Source organism: Toxorhynchites rutilus, chromosome 2, assembly GCF_029784135.1.
Source record: "Toxorhynchites rutilus septentrionalis strain SRP chromosome 2, ASM2978413v1, whole genome shotgun sequence".
Lineage (NCBI taxonomy): Eukaryota > Metazoa > Arthropoda > Insecta > Diptera > Culicidae > Toxorhynchites > Toxorhynchites rutilus.
Genome location: NC_073745.1, coordinates 107,282,569 through 107,306,914, shown reverse-complemented (window position 1 = coordinate 107,306,914; position 24,346 = coordinate 107,282,569). Strand labels below are relative to the sequence as shown.

The following is a 24,346-nucleotide window of genomic DNA, read 5'->3' as shown; positions in this document are numbered from 1 at the left end:
AGATATTAAATTTTCATCTGCTGTCGCACCGTATAGTGAAGAACGTCGGAAAACTCGAGCAAGTGCTCTGAAAGTTAAATTTTCGTTTTTCAATCTTCTGCAATGGTTTTGTTTGTATTGGTGGAAGCATCGTTATTTTTTCGACACTGATACCAAACAACATCATCGAAACAGCTATAAAAACGCTCAATAAAATGTTATTCCGGAGTCATAGCGTTCCATGTCATGAAAATCAATAGAATAAAATTGTGTTGATATCAATACAATTATTATTTTTACGTTTAATGGGTCTATAATGTAAGTTTTAGCAACTTTAACATTGGGTAAGAAAATTGTATTGCAGAGCTCGGAACACTGCCACGGCTGCCTATGCTTTCAAAAACAGTAAACGGAAAAGTATGATATTCAATCTAAATGCCTCGGCCAACGAAGAGAAGGGTTAAGGCTCTCCAACGTGAATATGTGAAAACAATACGATCAACGAAAGAAATATATTAAGGAATTATCAACATCGAGTTACTATGCGGAAGAACTTGTTAATACCAAAAGTGCCCCAATTCGCATGTGTTATAAATTTGCTCATGTTACGCTCGCGTATAATCAGAATCATATGCAAATGCACCTTCTATATATATTTATATTTGCAATTGTTCATCGGAACATATCGTTCATACATTTTACTTTAGTATTGAATTGTTATTTGTTTTTTTTTTCAAATGTATTCAAAGACTCGTGTCAATGAAGCGCCACACAGTCTGATAAGTGAATTGATCTATTTACGTGTGCTTTGCTCTTCTCTCACAAACACTATTACCCCATTTTTACACGAGGGTTTACCTATACTACTACAATGGCTAGCTTCCACCTTCACCTTAAGGTGACTTCACCTTCACCTCCGATGAACAATTGCAAATATAAATATATATAGAAGGTGCATTTGTATATGATTCTGATTATACGCGAGCGTAACATGAGCAAATTTATAACACATGCGAATTGGGTCACTTTTGGTATTAACAAGTTCTTCCGCATAGTAACTCGATGTTGATAATTCCTTAATATATTTCTTTCGTTGATCGTATTGTTTTCACATATTCACGTTGGAGAGCCTTAACCCTTCTCTTCGTTGGCCGAGACATTTAGATTGAATGTAATACTTTTCCGTTTATTGTTTTTGAAAGCATAGAGAGCCGTGGCAGTGTTCCGAGCTCTGCAATACAATTTTCTTACCCTATGTTAAAGTTGCTAAAACTAACATTATATACCCATTAAACGTAAAAATAATGATTGTATTGATATCAATACAATTTTATCCTATTGATTTTCATAACATGAAACGCTATAACTCAGGAATAACATTTTATTGAGTGGTTTTGATAGCTGTTTCGATGATGTTGTCTGGCATCAGTGTCGAAAAAATAACGATGCTTTCACCAATACAAACAAAACCATTGCCGAAGATTGAAAAATGAAAATTTAACTTTCAGAGCACTTGCTCGAGTTTTCCGACGTTTTTCACTATACAGTGCGAAGCAGGTGAAAATTTAATATCTTGTGAGTAATCGATTACAGTTTGATCGATCATTTTCTTCACACTGGTGTGAGGGGTGAGGGAGGGAGATGAAAGAAATGAGCGCCATTGTGGCATCCATTTGTGGCTAGCTTCCACCTTCACCTTAAAGCAACTCTGTGCGAAAAGTACATAACCTCACAAAACCTAACAAAAAACAAACCCTTACAAAATTCAAAAATATGTTAACTTTTCTACAATATTACTTTGATAAAAGAAAAACATTGTGAAACCATTGGATTGAACTTCCTACAGGAACAAAAATGTAGGTTTTGAACAATGTTCTTGTTTGGCGCTATCTCGATTTTTTGTCATTTTCCTGAAAACGAAATAACAAAAGACGGATGGGTAATGTCGGGGACATAACCGGAGTGACGTAGGACTATACAAAGGGGACAGCTTTTGTTAAATATATATTTTAAATATATTGTTTTATTTTCTTCTCCTACGTGAATACCTACCTATCTACCTGAAAAATGGATTAGTTTACTGTTTACTCTTTATGAATATGATGATGGTTCTGAAAAGAACCTTTGGTGTTGTGTTTTTGTTATCACTCGATATTCCTGTTTAGCTACTCGCCACAGCTTCCTGTACGTTTGCCACTCGCCACAGCTTTCACAGTTGGAAAATTTCTTCCCATCCAGCTTGTGACATGTTGTTCAGTAAATTACATTTAATGTGACGTGCCGGAGAAACACTTTGCCACTCACTGAAACTATTTGTTGCCTTGATGAGCGCCGAACCGAAGCTGCTCTGTTCTTGATGCGGGTTTTCTGATTGTCGTGAGCAGCTTTGCAAGCCAACTCGAGCACTCCGACGGCCGAAACTCTATAATCGCTGTTAGGTATACTAGTGCTCCGGCACCAATCCGTTCGGCCTAGTTACCCTTGCGGAGCAATCAGTGAATGCGACCAACAGGGAACTGGAGACCTGCACGGTTCGAGTGAGACTTTGCCTTTCCCTTAACTTGTCCTCCTTTATTACGTCCACGATGCCGATGCCGTACAACCACACGGGTTTACGGTTTGAAAGAAAATAAGATCTTTTTTTGGGGTCCGCGTGTTTTATACTCTAGCGGTACACACTCACAGGATAGAGACAAATCGGCAGACTCAGCCAGAGGGGCGAGTCCAACGAGACGAACGAATGAGCGTTAAAAGGGAGCGATGGCAAAAAAATACATTCATTACGATTTGTTCGCTCGTTGGATTCACATGCAGGCTAAAAAGGGTCCTTTTCAGGATCACAAAATTATCTTCAATCTAAAGAGTTTATTGTTTTGTTATCACTTGATATTCCCATTTTGTTCGGCTAAACCTTCCTGTTTAGCGATTTGTTGCCACTCGCTTTCACAGCTTTCACAGTTGGAAAATTTCTTCCCATCCAGCTTTGTGACATGTTGTACAGTAAATTACATTCAATGCGACGTGCCGAAGCGCCACTCAATGTCGCATTGGAGGCGATTTTAACCTGTAATTAAACATTTGCGATGACAGTGGTACAGTGTCGACTTTCAATGTGGGGTCATAATTTGGATCTCTATGTTTACAAAAATGTCCAACTAAATAAGTCGCATTACATGTCCGTCCAATTAGCTAAATGTCGAACTAATTGTAAATTACTGTACTTTCAATCTGGAAACAATTTAAGAATTGGTGAGAATTGAATAATCAGGAAAGTCCCCAACTATCAATAAGCTCAGAACAACTGCCAAATTCACATACTCATCAGATCCTGGCAAACAAATGATGAAAAAATCAATTTATGTTTTATTATTATTTTGTATAATGTTTTAGAAAGCATTGAACTGTATTTCCTAAACTCTTTTTGGAAGGTTTAATGGCCCTGAAAAGCGCCTTGTTTTATGGAATGGTTCCAACTTAGAAAACTTAGTACTCGTGGTTTTGAAAAAACCCATTTCGAACGCCCTCGATGCCGCCTTGTTCTGGATTGGCCACCAAAGCAGTTTGTATAAAGAACAAACTTTTTTCTTCTGCTACCTGATGCCGTTTTGCGATTGCGTTTACCACTCGCCACTCGCTGCAACTGCCTGTTGTCTTGATGTCCACCGAACCGAATGTGTTCTGTTCCGAATGCGGGTTTTCTTATCGTCGCGAGCAGCTTTGCCAGCTAACTTGATCACTTCGGCGGCCGAAACTATATAACGCCGGCTAGGTGGACTGGTGCACTGGTACTAACGCGCTCGGCCTAGCTACCCTTGCGGGGAACTCCAGATCAACACGGTTCGAGCGGGATTTTGCCTTTCCCTTCACTTTTCCTCCTTTACCATGTCCAAACATGGCTGCTTGGGTTGGTTTGTTGATGTGTTGTGATGCGAACCGATGTGGTGTACGGTTTGAATGAGAATGATCGTTACGGCAGCGGAGCGGGGATTTTTAAGCTGACTGGCTGGCTCGAGAATTACGCATGTGTGAGACTGCGACCAATGTTTCGTTCATTTTTTTCTTTTTCCTTTCCAATCGTGCTTCATTCTATTTCGCTGCTGCTCTGGTTGCCCGTTTTGGTTGGTACGATTTGAGGAGCACAAAATGGACCAATCAAAAATGGGCACATAGTGCATTTTGACAATGCTTGATATTTCACAATTATTCAATTATTTATCTCAAGAAAAATGAAATGTTATCCGTTATGATAGATGCGTAGATATATTTCCTATCAATTGATGCAAAAACCTTTGCGATCTATTGAGAAATGCTCGAGTTATAAGCGTTCCAAATCTTGCATTTTTTCCTACTTGTTCAGTGCCTAGATTTCCATTTCACCACCTATATCTTCCGGTTAGACGTAGTCCTACGTCAAAAAAAAATTATTCTTGAAGATTGGGGGTTCTGTAAAGCCAATAATCGAAATTACACCAATGGCTTTGGTTAAAAAAATATTTGTATAGTCGTTAATGGGTTAAATTTGTACTACTACGGCTCATTATAACAAAAGCAACGAATTGTGGGTGATTTACATTGAACTAAACACCAAAGCGTAAAAGTAATTCACTCTGGTTGATTATCATCGAACAAAATGCCACCCAAGGTTTTGGGCACCGAAGAGTTGAGCGGTAACGGAAAAAAAAGAAACAAGTGGCAATTTTGTTGTTCGTGTGATTTGAATATGGAACGAAATTATGCGGGGTAATGGGGCGAGAAGAGATAAAACCAATCGTTAGTAAAAAATAAAATAAAAATAGAGCGCTGGGTGATGCGTGCTCGATTGTGGTTTATTGTTTTTTTTTTGTTTGGACAAATCAGGGGAGAAAGATGCAAGATAACTGTCCGTATGAAAATAGCCCTATCAATCAAACGAATGTTCAATAATTTGGTCAAGCCTCTTATCATAGGAATTGCGCCTATCAAATTAATCAACTTTTTTTTGTATTACATACAAATGCATACGATTGTCCCAAATTGAGCACTTCCTAACGCCCACTGAATTACAACGCGACAAGCGCAATTAAGAGCAATTGTCTGAAGAAGGAAGTTCAGCGGTCATCGCTCGAAACCGTGGTCTCGAAGGAACGAAGAAAGCAGCCCAGTTCATTGTAGCTTCAAGGCGGCGCACCATATTTGCTTGCTGAATGCGACTCTTGTTGCCACGATAAAATTACAATTAGCCTTAATTAAAGCAAAAGCTAAGACTCGCAACAAACGATTGACCACTGAGGGCAACACTTGACCTTGCATCAACGCCGCCACATGTAAACAAAACGACTGACCAGCGAGTAGTCATCGACACTTGTCACGGTTTGTTTACGTTCGTTGATTTTGCAAACACCCGCAAACACAATCGTTTATTTTTATTTCGCTGTTACGACCAGTACTTACCTCTGAACCATGTCACCAGCCGGTCGAGCACTTCAATTTGCCACCATCTGCTGAATGGTACGGGAGTAATCACTTCCAGCATAGGCCTTCGTTTGAGGACACAGTTTGATGATTACGTTATCATTGGGAGCCCACAGCCGTTTTCCGCAGATATCACTATTTCCTAACTGTGTCATGTGTCGTAGCAAATATTCCTACTTCCCAAAGCGGGCGCAGAACAGTGTTTGTGTGTTGGTTTTGCATGTTTGACAACTGACCAACATTCGTACGCAGTTACCAGAGGTATGCTATTATTTTTGTATGTCATACAGAACAGTGGCAGATAAAAAATAGAAACACGATACTTATTCTGAATTAGTAACAATTCGTACATCTTATCAATTCAGAGTCTAGTCTGTTTTATCTTATAAATTAGAATTCGCCAAGAAAACGACCGGGGGGTCTTCGTAGCCACTCAATTGACCATCTCAAGGCCCTCAATTGACCATCTTTGTGTTGTTATAGAATAACTACGTCCACGCAACCATCATCAGCGATGGAGAACGATCCACTGTCGAAATAAGATCGATTCATCCATACAACCGCTCTACTCCGCAAGAAACATCGGGCTGCTGTTCTATAATTAACCCAACAATGATCAATATCAACTGTCTCCGCTGTCCGGTCTGCTGAACAATGGAAGAACAGATAGAATACCCTTACGCCTAAATGGCTACTACAGTGTAATTTACTAGAATGTAATGGAACAGAAAAATCTAACGCCTAAATGGCTACTTCTACTACTGTGTAATTTACAATTTATAGAAACATAAACGTATGTACATGTACACGATAAAAACCCGGTTCTGTTACAGATAAAATGTTAATGAGCCTAAGAAATAAATAAAATGGGATTTAAAAAAAAGAAAACGACCGGATTGATTGTAGAACTGGCGGATTGGGCCTATCGAAACATGTAGGTAATGGATGCTGTGATAGTTGAGCGATTCCATTTGAATTCGAAGATCGAATTTTGTGTATTTGTTTGATTTGGCTCAAATTTTGCAAACGCATTTTTTATGACCGAAAAAAAACAATTTTATATCATCGGTTTTCCATTTTGACTCTCGCCTTACTTTAGAGAAGGTTCTAAGCAAAAATTGATCGAAAATTTAAAAAAAAATTAACAACAGAAACGGTTGGTTCGACAGATTTAGTATCTTCCGAAATAGTTAAGGTTATTCTTGGGGCTATATGAAGAAAGTATACACTATTATATTTTTTTATTTTTATTTTGTTTCAAACATAACAATTAAAACCTAATTTTCTCAAAAAAGTTGTAAAATTTTTGTTACATATCAAATACTGCAGCGGACAACCTGGGACATGCGAATAGAATCAAATAAGTTTTAAAAAAAAATTCCATTTATTATTGGATGGAGGGAAAAAAGGTGTTAGGGGCTGTCCACATACCACGTGGACACAAAAACCACGATTTTAGACTGCCCACTCCTCCTTCGTGGACAAGCGTGGACATTGATCAGACCCCTCCCCCTGTTGTCCACGTGGACATTCCTGAATATTTTTTAATTCAAAATTACCAAGTAAACACCTCGATTGCACCCTTGTTCCATTTGAAATTTATTTCATGTTAGATTTTGTTTATCAGAAAGGACTGTTTCAAATGACTTTTCCACTCACACGAATAAAAAGTTAGGAGTTCAAGGGTTTAGAGGCGTATGAACTGAAAAGTTTAAATCCTTTTTAAAACAAAGAATGTCAATAGGAGTTAAGGAAGTATTCCTGAATCATTTGCTGCCGTTTTTGCACCGTGCTATTCCAACAGAATAAAGCATCATTTCAAAAAAGTCAGAAGTCCTTTACATGGTTTATAGGACTGGGGCGTCGATTCTGGACTACCCTGCTTTTTTACCAGTTCCAACCCCAATCGATAATTTATGTAGATTGATCGCACGAAGAATAGAACTGCCGAAGAATTGGCAGTATGTGAGTTATATTGAGCTTAAACGAGCAGCGACCTCTGCGTGGAGCGAGATTCAAATTTCCACATGCCGTAGCTTGGCCGAACGGTATGGATAGATTGGAAACTAAGCGTGGAAACACACTAGAAGGTTCTACCACGCGATTTTCACAATGACAAGTCGCAGCAGGAGCTTGATGTAAAACACATTTAGCAGCCACCGCAGTGAATAGGGAACCGTACAACAGTGATTTTGGAACCGTACACACCCGCCCCGCCTTGTGTGTTTTATATCATACACATTCCATTATCGAGGCTCCGTGGCGGTCTGTCATTGCAAAATCCGCGCGGGAGAGCCGTCCAGTGTGTTCTTACGCTAAGAATGGCCTACGAATTATAAAGTTGTTGTAATTCGTGCGAAATTTGTTGTTAATTTTGTAAAGAAGTTACAATTTTTTTAATTTTTTCAACTTGCTCAAATTTCAATTCCTCGGTAAAGTGTACATTTTTGGAAAAAGTAATGCAAGTGAAAAATGAAATCTTCACGTTCGTATGTCTGTTCTCAGCCAAAAAACCTTTTTTACCGTGCAGAACTGTAGTCAAAAACCAGGACCTCATTTTGAGGGACTGTTTCGAATGATGGCACACGAACGAGAGTTTTAGAATATTTTTTTTTTATATAAAAACAGCATTTTAAAACACATTATTTAGTAGATACACATCTAAAGTTCACAACGAATTGAAAAAATTGTTTATCTTTCATTGTCGTACAAATTATGCATCACTGCTCTTTCAAGGAAAAATAATTGCAACCAGTATGGCAGCCATATTCGAATTGAATACGACCGCAAAGGGTTAACATGCAACTGTGTAAATTATCATTTAGATTATCATTATTTTGACATTTTTATACAATTTTGGTACAAAGCCGTGATTTGCAACCAGAGTATGCATTTTGCATGTTTTATTTTATGAAAAAAATCTTCTTGTTTTATGAAAAAAATCTTCTGACGGTCCACGACCAGGAGCTCCAGCCATACTGACTTTTGGAAGAAGATTATTTGGACCGATTTGAGCAAGTTTGAGGTTAAAAGACACAAAAAAATGACAGCCTGAAGTCTGAGCTATCCAGCATACCCAAGCAACAGCAAGCAAGTGTAGGATCACTGCTTGTGTGGGGCTGTTTACTTGAAATGAGGTGGAAAATCTCGTCAAGATCGATGCAAAGAAGACTGCTGAGTCCTACGTCAATATATTGGAGGAGAACTTACAGCCGTCGCTCAGAAAAATGAATATTCAAGGCTATATTTTCCAACAGGACAATGATCCCAAGCACACCTCGAAGGTTGCGAAACGCTATTTTCAGTCCAAAAAGATTAAAATGCTTACGTGGACATCCCAATCCCCAGACCCCAACTCAATTGAAGATCTATGCACAATACTGGATGAAAAAATCCAATTAATTGGAGTTTTAATTAAATTTGAAAATGAATACAAACAATGGCTTGTTTACATCCTCTCCATTGTAAGAAATACGTTCATTTCAAAAACAAAATCATGAAAAAGTATTTTGCGTAATGCTGTTTATTTTTTTCTTTCCAACACTGTACATAGGATATTTGGTAACTTATCGAGAAGCTCTTGATCAACCTGATAAATCTTCACAAACTGCTTTGCGATTAGTTCTCTGACACCAAATCGTTAGATTATTTACTTCCATAGCAATTTCATTTTAAGCATCTTCAAAAATCACGAATTCTACCATTGTGTTCACAAGTATTTAAAAAAAAAACAAAAAAAAAACAGGCAGCTTAACCTTTTCATTGTTAAATATGCAGAACAAGCATGAAGCAAAGTTAGAAAGTTCTTAAAAATGAAAAACAGATTTCTTTGATTTTTAAATATAGATGTGATTTTTTGACGTAGAACTACGTCTTTCATGAGGGTGTCAAATCAGAAAACAGGTCACGTTTTTATGAAATAAAGGTAACGTTAATAACTATTTTTGCCGCGAACGAATTTTGGCGATATACATACTAAACGAATCGGAAATTCCGTAAGATTTGTTAAATATGCCATACAATAGAATCTCCTGGTTAGTAAATGGTTAAAATCCATGAAAACTTTAAGTGTTTTTTAAGTGTTTTCTATTTTCCCATACATTTGTTCTGTCCATTTGAGTGCTTTCCCGAAACAGAGCTATCAAAAACGAAGTTGCTCGACGACCAACGGAGGGGAAATCGTAGGATTTAAAGTCTCCGTGAACAAAGGAAAAGAAGAAGAATGAAGGGGTACACTTGCCTAGAGTAAACAGTGAATCTCTCTGAGGCATACTTTCATTCGGCATCGGACTGTTGAGTAATCCAGTTCACTTTGCTTTCGCTGCGCTTCGATCTAAGATTGGACCAAACCAGTGGTAATCCAACTTGGAAATCGTCTTTTGATTTTTCTGTTCGTTTTTCGCGTTATTCGTATCGTGTGTTCTTCTTTCCGCGTCATAAATTGGACGCTTCGCGTAGTGTGCGATGAGCAAGAAGAAGAGGAAGGCAGGCTCGAGCCCTGCAAAAAACGAACGCATTGCCAGGGGCAATAAAATTTCGAGGTAAGCGTCATCTAATGATGCACGCGGTGTTGGTGCAGTGAAAAGCGCTCGCACTGAACCGAGCCTTCGCGAATGTGACACCGCACCGAATAACAGCGAAGTAGGCGATTTCGGCGCGTCGGTCGAAAATGTAAACGCCCAGGCAGCAACCACAATCAAGCTCCTACCGCTGGTGGTGAAGGCGGTCGCTCTTGACAAACTCATCAGCGAATTCACATCGATGGGTGTTATAGCAGAGTACAAGCTGTGTGGCATAATTCAGTCTTTTTCCAAGCAGTTAACATTGTTTGTTTTCCGTCAGCATAAGGGCTTCGTTTGTGCCTTTGAGAATGCATCAATGCATTAAACTGACGTTATGGCGAAGCAGACGTTAAGGTTGTGCACCAAAAAAATATTTGGGAATACCAAGCATCTTGAATGTCTTACTGGAATGTTATAAGTTATTTGGGTTTGCGTGCCAGTCGCAAAACTGCCTTCAACTAGGATTGCATTTGCGCTAATATTGATCATAATGAAGCATTGCTACTGTTTTCGAGGTTGTTATTAACAAAAAGAGTTTATTTCTCTTGTTTAGTAATCAAGAAAGTAAATGTTCTGGAATTTTGTATGTGATTAGGTTTTGCTTGCCAGTAGCAAAACTTCCTCCGCTAAGGGTGACAGCTGCGTTTCTCTCGAGCATGAAAAAGTAATGCAACTTTTTTCGAGGCCAGTAATATTAACAGAAGCGTTTCTTTTGAGAATAGCGCAAAATGATGAGAAATGTTTATATTGCTAGTAGTTTCAAGCCACCAATGTATGGCTCTGTATGCATGCTATGGTGAACGCTTGTTTGGCGCTTGGTTTACGCTTAGTTTGTACGAACGATATCTAGAGGTGCGATTCCTTTGAGGCAATACTAAATAACATGTAGTATGATATTTGATACTTGCAAGTGTTGTCATTGTTGTTGTTTACATGCGGTGCCAAAGATATATTGATGTAGTTATGAGATATGGAATAATGGTGCTGGTGCAACATGTATATAATCGACTGTAGCCGAGTCTATGTCAATTTCGAAAAAGGCCACCGGAATAGCCTTCGAGGTAAATTTTCAATGCATTGACATGAAATAAATTGCGACATACGATTGTTTTGCGAGGGCAAGAATGAATCATCAATCAATTATCGTCAATTGATTCTACAATGAAAAAATCATTTCAAAGATTATTCTACTAAGCAGTTGTTTCTAAAATTTCACAACATTATTGAATAATATCCAAAGGTATGAACAAGCGACTTATATAAAATAACAGTGTAGTTCTACGTCAACAATGCGGTCGTATCTTGGACACAACCTCCTATTTTTTTTTTCTCAAATATTTATTTCACGTATCCACGTGGACATTGGCTATACCCCTACCCCCCACACCGTGGACAATCGTGGACATTTTCGTAAAAGACCAATCCCCCTTTTTTATATATAGATAAAGTATTGTTTCAAATGCAAAAAAATAATAAAAAAGAGCGAACTAGCAAGCATTCTAAATCAAAAATATATAGTTATTATTATGGCAGTAACTGAAATTTCAGTATTATTGAAATAATTTAAACTAATTATAGTTCCATTGTACCTCCCTCCAAAGTTTAATATTTTTTATGTGTTTTCGATCGTTTTAAAACGTTTTTCTTCCATTCAAACAAAAATACAAAATACACGAATTACAACATTTATTCCATTCAAGTTCATACAAAGGGTAAACTAAATTAGGATCAATTAATAATACTTAAATGAACATACTTCAGCTATTGTGTCACCTGAATTTGATCTTCATTGAACACTTTACTGAGGTGCCTTGGGATTCCGAACTGCTTGCTCAGCTGATTGAATTACGACTTCCAATACTATTTGTCGCCACATATCGTGCAATCTATAATTAGAATATTCTGAATCTATCAATCAGGATTGTATCATACAAATAGAAAAACCACCTTTGATATTTGGATTTGGAATAGATTTGATAATACTATTGAAGCATTCACATACACCAGCAACGGCAAGTCGAAGTTGCTGTTGTCGGTGTATGTGAATGTTTGCATAAGAACTACAGTAGAACCCCGATTATCCGCGGAATAGTCTGGCTAGGTCACCGCGGATCGCGAAAATCGCGGATAACGCAATAAATGACTAAAAAAGAGATGCAAACACAAAAAAAAGATATTTCAGTGTGATAACTACGTTTTATCAATACAGGAATCATTAAACTATCCATCTATAAGCTCGCGTACACCAGAAGTCAAATAATGTGAAATCCATGACAAAAACAAAAAATCAAAATTCTACCACTCACTGATAAATTCCGGGAAAGTCCATAGCATTACTATGGAACTCGCTTTCGCGGATGAACTGCACCGCGGATCATCCGCTCGCGGATAATCGAGGTTCCACTGTACTTGGAAGAATAATTGACGCAACGTGACGTGGATGTTGTATGTGAATCGCACTTATAGCGTCAAAACAATATGCGATACATGTTGGTGATGGACTTAGTCCTCTTGCTCGACGATCGGCCTGATTGTTGGAGAGTGTTTCAAAATTTTACCAGGTTCTCTTTTCAGTTGAGCTGGAAGAACGTATTTCTATTAATACCGGAATCATTGTTTGGAACCTAATACAAGACCAGACAATAGGGGATCGATTTCGGACCAGTTTTTAGACCAGCTACTGATTGGTCAATTCTAAAGGGTTGCCAATAATCTTTCAAAATACACTTCTACATAATGTACTCGTGGTATGTACTCTCACACTAGTTTTCATGATAAAGTATAGCAAAAAAAAATACAATTTGTTGTGAACTACGCAACAATTATGCTACATCATCCATACAATTCATCCATACATCATCCAAATGTATTTCATATATGGTATGAAAAAATATGTTTGGGACGTGAAAAAATAGATTTCAGATACCTTATCTCATTTGGAAACTTGCATCTCGAGTGGTTCTGCATCCCTGTTGCTCGCACTTGGCCAGAGAGTATGAGTAAGAAGCCAGTTGTCACGTCTTGTCTTAGATTGGAACAAGTTTGTCGTCCGCATGGAGAAATATTTGACAGAGAGTGTGGAGAAAGATATTCTTTTTTTTTTCATGCAAAATGCACTTGAAAAAAATACTTCATTGACTCCGCATGACCCAGCGGACAACTAATGAAGTTTATTTCACAGTGCACCAAAATGGAGAAATAATGGACAATAAAGTTGGATTTTTGAAAATTGTTGAAATGTTTCTTATATTTTTTTAAACCCGATATCGTTACGAATAATTTGCAGTCAAAAATTGTGCACGATATTTTTGACGTAGAACTACGTCTTTCAGGAAGGGTGCCAAATCAGAAAACAGGTCACGTTTTTATGAAATAAAGTTTACGTTGATAACTATTTTCACTGTGAACGAATTTTCATGATTTGCATACCAATCGAATCGGAAATTCTCTAAGATTTGTTTGATATGCTATACATTGCAATTCGCTAATCTCTAAATGGTTTAAATTCATGAATAATAGAAAGACTTCCTTTTTTCCCATACATTTGTTCTGCTGATTTATGTGCTAACCCTACCCATATTTCAAATGCTTATAACTCGAACATTTCTTAACAGATCAGAAAGATGTTTGCATCAATTGAATAACTGTAAAATATCAAGCGTTATCTAAACGCCCTAACTGCTAAGTTTTGATTGGCCAGATTTACGGTTTCCCCAACACAGACTTCAAAATCTATGTACCTGTGGAAATCCGTTTTGTATTTTTATTCCCACCGAGCTATGTTTCCCTAACGCGGACTTCAAAATCAACGTGCCTGGGGGAATCCACTTTGTCAAAACATGCAAGTCGGGGGTATTTTGACGAAGGACTACGTCTAACCGGAAGATATAGGGGGTGAAATGGAAATCTAGGCACAAGTAGGAAAAAATGCAAGATTTGAAACGCTTATAACTCGAGCATTTCTCAATAGATCGCAAAGGTTTTTGCATCAATTGATAGGAAATATATCTACGCATCTATCATAACGAATAACATTTCATTTTTCTTGAGATAAATAATTGAATAATTGTGAAATATCAAGCATTGTCAAAATGCACTATGTGCCCATTTTTGATTGGTCCATTTTGTGCTCCTCAAATCGTACCGACCAAAACGGGCAACCAGAGCAGCAGCGAAATAGAATGAAGCACGATTGGAAAGGAAAAAGAAAAAAATGAACGAAACATTGGTCGCAGTCTCACACATGCGTAATTCTCGAGCCAGCCAGTCAGCTTAAAAATCCCCGCTCCGCTGCCGTAACGATCATTCTCCTTCAAACCGTACACCACATCGGTTCGCATCACAACACATCAACAAACCAACCCAAGCAGCCATGTCTGGACATGGTAAAGGAGGAAAAGTGAAGGGAAAGGCAAAATCCTTCTCGAACCGTGTTGATCGGGAGTTCCCCGCAAGGGTAGCTAGGCCGAGCGCGTTAGTACCAGTGCACTAGTCCACCTAGCCGGCGTTATATAGCCTCGGCCGCCGAAGTGATCAAGTTAGCTGGCAAAGCTGCTCGCGACGATAAGAAAACCCGCAATCAGAACAGAACACATTCAGTTCGGTGGACATCAAGACAACAACAGGCAGTTGCAGCGAGTTGCGAGTGGCAAACGCAATCGCAAAACGGCAGCAGGTAGCAGAAGAACAAAGTTTGTTCTTTATACAAACTGCTTTGGTGGCCAATCCAGAACAAGGCGGCATCGAGGGCGTTCGAAATGGTTTTTTTTTCAAAACCACGAGTACAAAGTTTTCTAAATTGGAACCATTCCATAAAACAAGGCGCTTTTCAGGGCCATTAAACCTTCCAAAAAAGAGTTTAGGAAATACAGTTCAATGCTTTCTAAAACATTATCCAAAATAATAATAAAACACAAATTGATTTTTTCATAATTTGTTTGCCAGGATCTGATGAGTATGTGAATTTGGCAGTTGTTCTGAGCTTATTGATAGTTGGGGACTGATTATTCAATTTTCACCAATTCTTAAATTGTTTCCAGATTGAAAGTACAGTAATTTACAATTAGTTCGACATTTAGCTAATTGGACGAACATGTAATGCGACTTATTTAGTTGGACATTTTTGTAAACATAGAGATCCAAATTATGACCCCACATTGAAAGTCGATCGCAAATGTTCAATTACAGGTTAAAATCGCCTCCAATGCGACACTGAGTGGTGCTTCGGCACGTCGCATTGAATGTAATTTAGTGTACAACATGTCACAAAGCTGGATGGGAAGAAATTTTCCAACTGTGAAAGCTGTGGCGAGTGGCAACAAATCGCTAAACAGGAAGGTTTAGCCGAACAAGATGGGGATATCGAGTGATAACAAAACAATAAACTCTTTAGATTGAAGATAATTTTGTGATCCTGAAAAGGACCCTTTTTAGCCTGCATGTGAATCCAACGAGCGAACAAATCCTAATGAATGTATTTTTTTTGCCATCGCTCCCTTTTAACGCTCATTCGTTCGTCTCGTTGGACTCGCCCCTCTGGCTGAGTCTGCCGATTTGTCTCTATCCTGTGAGTGTGTACCGCTAGAGTATAAAAAACGCGGACCCCAAAAAAATATCTTATTTTCTTTCAAACCGTAAACCCGTGTGGTTGTACGGCATCGGCATCGTGGACGTAACAAAGGAGGACAAGTTAAGGGAAAGGCAAAGTCTCACTCGAACCGTGCAGGTCTCCAGTTCCCTGTTGGTCGCATTCACTGATTGCTCCGCAAGGGTAACTAGGCCGAACGGATTGGTGCCGGAGCACCAGTATACCTAACAGGGATTATAGAGTTTCGGCCGTCGGAGTGCTCGAGTTGGCTTGCAAAGCTGCTCACGACAATCAGAAAACCCGCATCAAGAACAGAGCAGCTTCGGTTCGGCGTTCATCAAGGCAACAATTAGTTTCAGTGAGTGGCAAAGTGTTTCTCCGGCACGTCGCATTAAATGTAATTTACTGAACAATATATCACAAGCTGGATGGGAAGAAATTTTCCAACTGTGAAAGCTGTGGCGAGTGGCAAAGGCAATAGCTAAACAGGAAGGTTTAACCGAACAAGATGGGAATATCGAGTGATAACAAAAACACAACACCAAAGGTTCTTTTCAGAACCATCAACATACTCATAAAGAGTAAACAGTAAACTAATCCAGTTTTCAGGTAGGTATTCACGTAGGAGAAGAAAATAAAACAATATATTTAAAATATATATTTAATAAAAGCTGTCCCCTTTGTATAGTCCTACGTCACTCCGGTTATGTCCCCGACATTACCCACCCGTCTTTTTTTCCCACTGAGCTTCCCTAACACGGACTTCAAAATTAATGTGCCTGGGGGAATCCACTTTGCAAATATATGCAAGTCGGGGGTATTTTTTGGTGTTGAGTACTTTTGTACTCGCTTGTCGTTGTGCAGAACGGAATACGTTTCCCTAAAACGTACACGTAAAACTCAGAAGCCTGGGAAAATCGTCATTTCAGATACTAGAGGTGAATGAACTTTCGCTGTTCGAGAACTACGTTAACATGAGATGTGCAATAATTTCACAGAGAAATGTAAAATACCATGATCGTTTGATAATTCTTTCGTTCACATATTTTGGTATTAAACAAGTGGATTGCATAATATAATTGGGTAGTTCTACGTAGAAAATATGCGGTCGTGTCCTAGATACAACCCCTTGCAATTTTTTTTGCTAAATGCTACCTTTTCTGAGATACAGTGATTTAAAAATCACAGGAGGGTTGTGTCCGAGACACGACCGCATAGTTGACGTAGGATTCCGTTAGGCTATCTGTTGATTTTGGATATGTTTGAAGAATTACGTCGTCAAACTCTTTGATAATGATTGGGTGGCCCTGAAAAGGGCCATTTTGTTTGATTGTTGGGTAATTTTTATTCACTCCACCGGTGTTTACAACCGAGTGATGATGACAGAAGTATGGTAAATAGTCGTTGGATTATGCGTATCACGATAGAAGATCCCGAAGTGGAATGGGATATGATGAAAACCGCCCTCTGTGACCCTAGATGCCTCCTGTGTTCTGTATGGATGATATGAAGAAAAAAAACTCACCACTGTAATATAAGATAATTACCAATACCGAACACAATTATCATTTTTTCTCATCAGTAAAAACATGTTTCTTTAATATAGAGAAAACATATTTGAAATGGAAAAGGTAATTTTGTTTTCTAATTTTTACTTACTGAGTGTTTTTATCAACCCAATGCGAATTTTAATTGGACTAACAACACTTAATACTATATGTAGAGCATATGGGAAATCACTTTCTCGATTATTTCACTTTTCCAATTTTTTCTCGCCGCATGAACTTCCCTTGGGTGAAAATGAACACAACAAAACAGACAGCTTAAACCGAACGACCCGTTCTCTAGCGGGAACACACCTTGGTTTTTATTTATGAAAGTTGAAAAGAATCGTTTCATATATCAAGTTATTTTCAACACAACTGCTACCATATATAATTTTACAATTACACTTGCGCTAAATTTTTCACAATACACAATCGGTCATTGATATGAAATTTCACGAATAATCGGGTCACTAACCCTACTTGCAATATAAATATGCCTCCGACTTGCATATAGAGACGTCGGTTAATCGTTCGATTAATTCAAATAATCGAAAATCTAAAGTTATAATCGGGTAATTATATATCGAATAATTTAAAATCAAAATATGAGTACATCGATTAATGCTTTTTTAGGTTAAGAATTATACTATATAATTTTTTTTCCCATCATCTAACATCGGCAACCCGATATACCACGTGACCAGAATGACAACGTGATGCGTAATTATTTCAAGAAATAAATATTCGCTCGATTGATTGAATATTGAAAGACAATTATTCGAATGAATCGAATATTGAAAGATGTCCCAACGATATCGATATCGATAATCGAATAAATGAAAAATTTAGACATCACTACTTGCATATATTTGAAATGCCGATTTCCCTCGGGCATATTGGTTTAGATGTCTCTGTGAGGGAACACATTCCGGTGGGAACAAAAGCTCCCCCTACTTCCATGTATTTGAGAAGTCGATTTCCCCCAGGCAGCTTGGTTTTGATGTCTCTGTTAGGGAACCGACGCATGTGTCGTCAATTTCTACCAATTAGAAGTGGATATTTCCGTTAGAATAGGGGTTGGGATTTTTCAATTGTTCGATAGTTAGTTTCATGACATATATTATTTTATTTAATAGAAAAAATTGTTATGGAGTGCCGAAATCGATTGATGCAAAAATTTCATCAATCCACCATGAAATGACTGAGCAATAAGCGTTTGAAATTGGACAATTTTCGCGATGTGCTCGATTTTCGATTTTCAATTTGTACCCCAATATGTTCCCGAAAGACGTAATCCTACGTCAAAAAAATAATGTAAATTATGAACTTTTGGTCGTCTCGACCAATTTTTCGACTGCAATGCTTGAATTAATTAAGTAATGCGGTTAATTTTTATGGTATAAGGTTGTAGAGATATCCCACGGAGCTCGGTTATTCACATAGAGGAATGTACCTATCGCGTTCTTATTTTCGATCTGATCATATTTCATCATTTCAAATCAATTCTCAAATTGATTGCTTTTTATTCATGATTTTAATATTTCATAATCTTATAAGTCCACCATTCTTTTTCATATTAATCAACTTTGCAAGTGCTCCCGTGGCCGAGTAGTTAGCGTCCCACATTATCACGCTGGTCACGCGTATCCTAGAGCTTGCCACTCCAGAATACATTCGAGGCGTGTTATCCGGCATAGAAATATTAACTAAGCACTACTTATAAAAATTACGCAAGTAATACCTTCACTACAAATATTGCAAGTAATACCATTCCACTTCGGGATCTTCTATCGTGATACGCATAATCCAACGACTATTTACCATACTTCTGTCATCATCACTCGGTTGTAAACACCGGTGGAGTGAATAAACATTACCCAACAATCAAACAAAATGGCCTTTTTCAGGGCCACCCAATCATTATCAAAGAGTTTGACGACGTAATTCTTCAAACATATCCAAAATCAACAGATAGCCTAACGGAATCCTACGTCAACTATGCGGTCGTGTCTCGGACACAACCCTCCTTTGATTTTTAAATCACTGTATCTCAGAAAAGGTAGCATTTAGCAAAAAAAATTGCAAGGGGTTGTATCTAGGACACGACCGCATATTTTCTACGTAGAACTACGCAATTATATTATGCAATCCACTTGTTTAATACCAAAATATGTGAACGAAAGAATTATCAAACGATCATGGTATTTTACATTTCTCTGTGAAATTATTGCACATCTCATGTTAACGTAGTTCTCGAACAGCGAAAGTTCATTCACCTCTAGTATCTGAAATGACGATTTTCCCAGGCTTCTGAGTTTTACGTGTACGTTTTAGGGAAACGTATTCCGTTCTGCACAACGACAAGCGAGTACAAAAGTACGCTTTCCCGGCGTCGCGGGTTACAATGTTTCACCGGGAACGTTAGAGCCATCCAAGAAGAACTTTGCAATAAGTAATATTTTCAAATACGCTGCAACATCCAAAACAATTCGAACATCAAAAGATTGCAGGTTGTGTTATTCCACACCCAAAATTGATTTTTAGCTCATGTTTTGTCATCCCGATTTATGACATTAAATGAGACATAACATAACAGAAAATGTCATGACCCACAAATACTGGTAAGCATTTGTATAATATACATGGTACAGCAATATAAGATTAATACGAGCGAGCGAAATAAAAGACAAATAAGCTTTCCGCATACTTTGCCACATACACGGCCCAGACCGAGATAGATATTGTTCTCCTTCATGCGCTCCTTTTCTACTCTAAGAAAACACTTTCCAACTTCAACAAATTATACAATTAGGTGCAATATTACCACGTATTTGCTGAACAACTGCTGAAGCATCATTAGCCATGTGGATAGCGTGGTCGTGTAAAATAGCTTTGCATTTCTAGCCGGCCTTGGTTCGATCCTCATTGACGTCGTATGGACTTCTTTTTGCACATTCCCAAATGAAATGAGAAAAGAAAACAGAAAGAGATGTCTGCTCGCATACATACGAACCATTTTTAAGCTTTTAAAACAGCACATTATTTGCGCATTTGACTCTCCAGCACACGGAATGGCATCATTTCTACCAAAAATGAAATGTTTTCTGCCAACGCTAGTTTGGGTGCAGCTACTTCACGCAACAATCATCATCTGACGGTAATCCTAGTCATTTACTGTTCACATTACGGTCTGGTGCATCGTACTCATAATAACACTACAATGGAAGCCTCATATCGACAGTCCCGCTGTGTATAGTCCAACTGTAAACATTCGAACAATAGGAATATTCTTACGCCGAAAAAAGGCGATATGTGTATCGAAAAGATAGGAAATGGCGAAATATACGAATAATCGTCAGATAGAAATGTACACGAATGTTCTCCTAAGTTGAAGTTGATCCCTTGCCTAGTTTCCACAGCCTTATAAAGAGTTAACATATTCCTTTTACTTATCATATGAGGTTACATCTAGGAAATGTCTGAATAATTGAAATAAAACATTGTTCACAAAAATTACTTGAAATAAAATTGTAATCAATTATTACCAAAACTACCATAAACCTACAACACCTATTTACCTCATTGCTGAGCTTTAACTAAAAAAGTTAACAGCACCCATTGTGCTTCAAATTATGGCAAAGTGCTACAAAATTATCATAGATGTCAGTCAGTACAGCAGCTCAATCCATAAAAAATGAGAAAAGAACTGAATGAGGGGAGAAAATATTTCGCAGCCGGTAGGATTCGAACCTACGCTCCCAGAGGGAATCTGATTTCGAGTCAGACGCCTTAACCACTCGGCCACGACTGCTTGCCGGCAATAATGTGTCTAAAAGCCAATCATATAAACTAGAGCCGAAGTAAGTGTAAGTTATTGGATCTATAAATTGAAGCCGTCGTCTGTTCATTGATAAAAGCCTCCAATTCTGGTCTCCTATGTGTGTATGCGTTTCTTCTCGAAAAAACAACTTGCTGAACGCACACCCAAAGTTCATCCGAAGATAAACAAAGCCAAGCTGTGAAAACAAGAATGCATTTGCGTCGGTCGCAAACAAAAAAAAAACCGAAAGTCGGACGAAACGAAAAGAACAAAAAAAAATAAAACAAGATCAAGAACATTGCGAGCAAGTTTCCTTCTAGGGGTGGTCGCGAACGGCGACAAATCGGATTTCCACAAACACGGCAAATATTGTGCCGTAGAAGGAAGACAAAAGCGAATACTTGGCTACTTGCCCACCACCGCCGCCAAGGGATGACCAAAAACCTACTTGTTGAGCGGCTTCGGAGAGCGTCCTCCGCGGCGCGCTGCTGTCATATCGATTGCCAATCAGTTCAGTCAACTTATTGGACGCCAAGAGCCGTCGCGAATTCAAGAGGGCAAGCAGAGGGAAGAGGCTTAAAGTGAACTACTGGGCAAATATTTGCGCTGCTCACTGAGACGCACTCGTCAACGATTTTAACCCGCCAGACGTCATAGGGTCCATGTCAAGTTTCCGCCAAGATGAGGGAACTCCCACGCATTCGAGAGTGAGAAATGAGCAATTACCACGGATTGGTGGAGCGGGTGTGGGCACGACGCGTTTTCTGCATCGCTGAAGATTGGATGCGACAACCGGTCGTCTGGATGATTTTGCTCCGCTCAAGGTTACCCATGATTGGTTAATGACTATTTAATAACAAGCACGTGAACTTGAATGAAGCTATTTTGCGTGTTCATGCTCCCATTACTTTAGTGAATTGACTCTAAAAAAACAATCAATCAAAGAAAACAAGTAGTAGTGAGAAATGTCTTATCAGTTTCATTCATCGTAGAATTATTGCTGCACATGATGGACTCGTGTCGGTCGATCTGGGAGGGTTGGGCCATTTAATGAGTGCCTTGAAGTTTTCTTTCTTTTTCAATTGATAAGACTGCATACAAATTGCTTCATGTTGCCTTATCGCTATGTGGAGTTTGTTTTCCGTTTCTTCCAGTCTAAGAAATGCACAGAAAAAATGCTTTCTTATCGGACTTAAACTGTTACCGACTCGTAAATGCAACGTGTTGCCCATCTGCTCAAATGTATGTAAAAACAATGGAGAACTGGTATGGAGAACGTAATAATAACTGGGACTAAAAGTTATAGTAGTTATTTTACCCCGAACAAAATCCTGTAATCTCTTAAAATACAGCACTTGTATTTTTAGATCTCGAGTTTGATAATTTGAGTTTTGCATCGTTGCAAGCCTTGAAATAAAATATAGGCGCAATACAATTATTTCCTTGTTTTTCCCGAATCATTAATGGAACATGTCTAAGACAAGACTAGACAATAGAGGGTCGATTTCGGACCAGTTTTCGGACCAGTTGCTGATTGGTCAATTCTAAAGAGTTGCCAAAAATATTTGAAAATATACTTCTACATAATGCACTCATGGTATGTACTCTCACACTAGTTTTCATGAAATACACTAATACGCAACAAGTTTGCTTCATATCGTCCAAATGTAATTATTCATAGAAATATATGATACGAAAACATATGTTAGGGACGTAAAAAAAATTATAGGAGATTGTGTTCAAGACACGACCGCATTGTTGACGTAGAACTACGCTGTAGTTTAGTTCAAGTCGCTTGTTTATAAATGCGGATATTATTTTATAATGCTACGAAAATTTTGAAATAACCATTCTACCAGTTGGGTCACCCTGAAATGTTTTTCTTATTATAGAATCATTTGACGATAATTGTTTGATGATTCATTCTTGTGTTCGCAGAACACAATATATATATGTATATATGCTCGAGATAAGAGCAGCTGTCATCCTTAGTGTAGAAAGTTTTGCTACTGGCAAGCAAAACCAAATCACATACAACATTTCAGATCGACCTTTACTTTCTTGGTGACTAAATAAATGAAATAAACTCTATCTGCTAATCCGAACAACCTCGAAAAGAGTAGCACTGCTTCATTATGATCAAGAATAGTGCAAATTCAATCCTAGTTGAAAGCAGTTTTGCGACTGGCACGCGAGCCCAAATAATTTAATAACTTAATATAACTTATTGAATAACTTGGTATTCCCCAAATAATTTTTGGTGCACAACCTTAACACCTGCTTCACCATAGCGTCAGTTCAATGCATTGATGACAGAAAACAAACAATGTTAACTGCTTGGTAAAAGGCTGAATATTTGCCTCAGCAGAGATTCATTACCAACACCCTAGCGTAAGTATTTCCCTCCCGCTATCACCCCTCCTTGTTAATATTTATCTTCACGACTGCATAATTTGCAACACCACACAATCGTCAATCATAGCATGAAAAAATTATGCGATTGTTGCATCGTTACAGAGCCAATGCACACGGGAGCAGTTACAAATAGGGTTTCAGCGTAGCGAATATGTACTACTTTTACGTACGGGTTATGAAGCACGCATGTACGCATACAAATAGCAACTAAATATATACACACACTTATCTCCGTTTTGCGCTCTTCTCAACAGAAGCCCTTTCTGTTAATATTGCCAGTCTGATTAGCTTGGCTGTCATCCTTTGTGGAGAGAGTTTTTCTACCGTCATGCGAAACCAGAACCTTAATGCAATGGCGTCAGTCTGATGCAAAGAATGCAATGCCAGAGACATCAGCGAGTGAGTAATTTGGTCGAGTCCACAGCTCAGTCCGAAACGTAGACATGTGATGACGCAAAACAAGGAAGAATTTTGCTTTGAATACAGAACGATACTGAAAGTTTGCCTTCCTACCTTGCTTGAGACTTTAAACTTCTTCAGTTCATTCGTCTCTAACCTTCAAAAAAGCCCTTCGGAAAACTTTACTTTATCCAGAATATTACTGCTCCTCCTAATATTACTCCTCCACTCCGGCTCGCCCAGCAAAGATGTTGTTCAGTCGATTCCCTCATGAAGAATGAAAGTTTGCCTCAGCGAGATCCACTGTTTATACTCTAGGCAAATATTCTCCATCGTTCTACTTCTTTTGTTTTGTTCACGGAGACTTTACATATCATGATTTCCTCTTCGTTGCACGTCGAAAAGTTGCTCGTTATTGACAGCTCTGTTCGGAAAGCACACAAATAGACAGAACAAATGTATGTGGAAATGGGAATGCTTCCAATTTTCATCAATTTAAACTTTATACAGACTATGGGATTGTAATGTATAGCATATCAAACAAATCTTAGGGAATTTCCGATTCGTTTGGTATGTAAACAGCCAA

At 38.3% G+C, this 24,346-nt stretch overlaps 1 protein-coding gene and 1 non-coding gene across 2 annotated transcripts in view; both read right to left on the bottom strand.

Moving 5' to 3' along the window:
- The window catches only part of LOC129768236 (beta-glucuronidase), a 57,485-nt gene extending 51,868 nt beyond the window's left edge, over positions 1-5,617 (bottom strand). Inside the window, exon 1 of the mRNA XM_055769732.1 lies at positions 5,410-5,617. Coding sequence (XP_055625707.1) covers positions 5,410-5,491 — 82 coding nt within the window. The 5' untranslated portion in view covers positions 5,492-5,617. The remainder of the gene's footprint in view (positions 1-5,409) is intronic.
- A 15,238-nt stretch (positions 5,618-20,855) lies between these two features.
- On the bottom strand, positions 20,856-20,937 carry Trnas-cga (transfer RNA serine (anticodon CGA)). Its single transcript has one exon. It is a non-coding gene; the product is annotated as a tRNA-Ser (tRNA).
- Between the last annotated feature and the right edge of the window lie 3,409 nt (positions 20,938-24,346).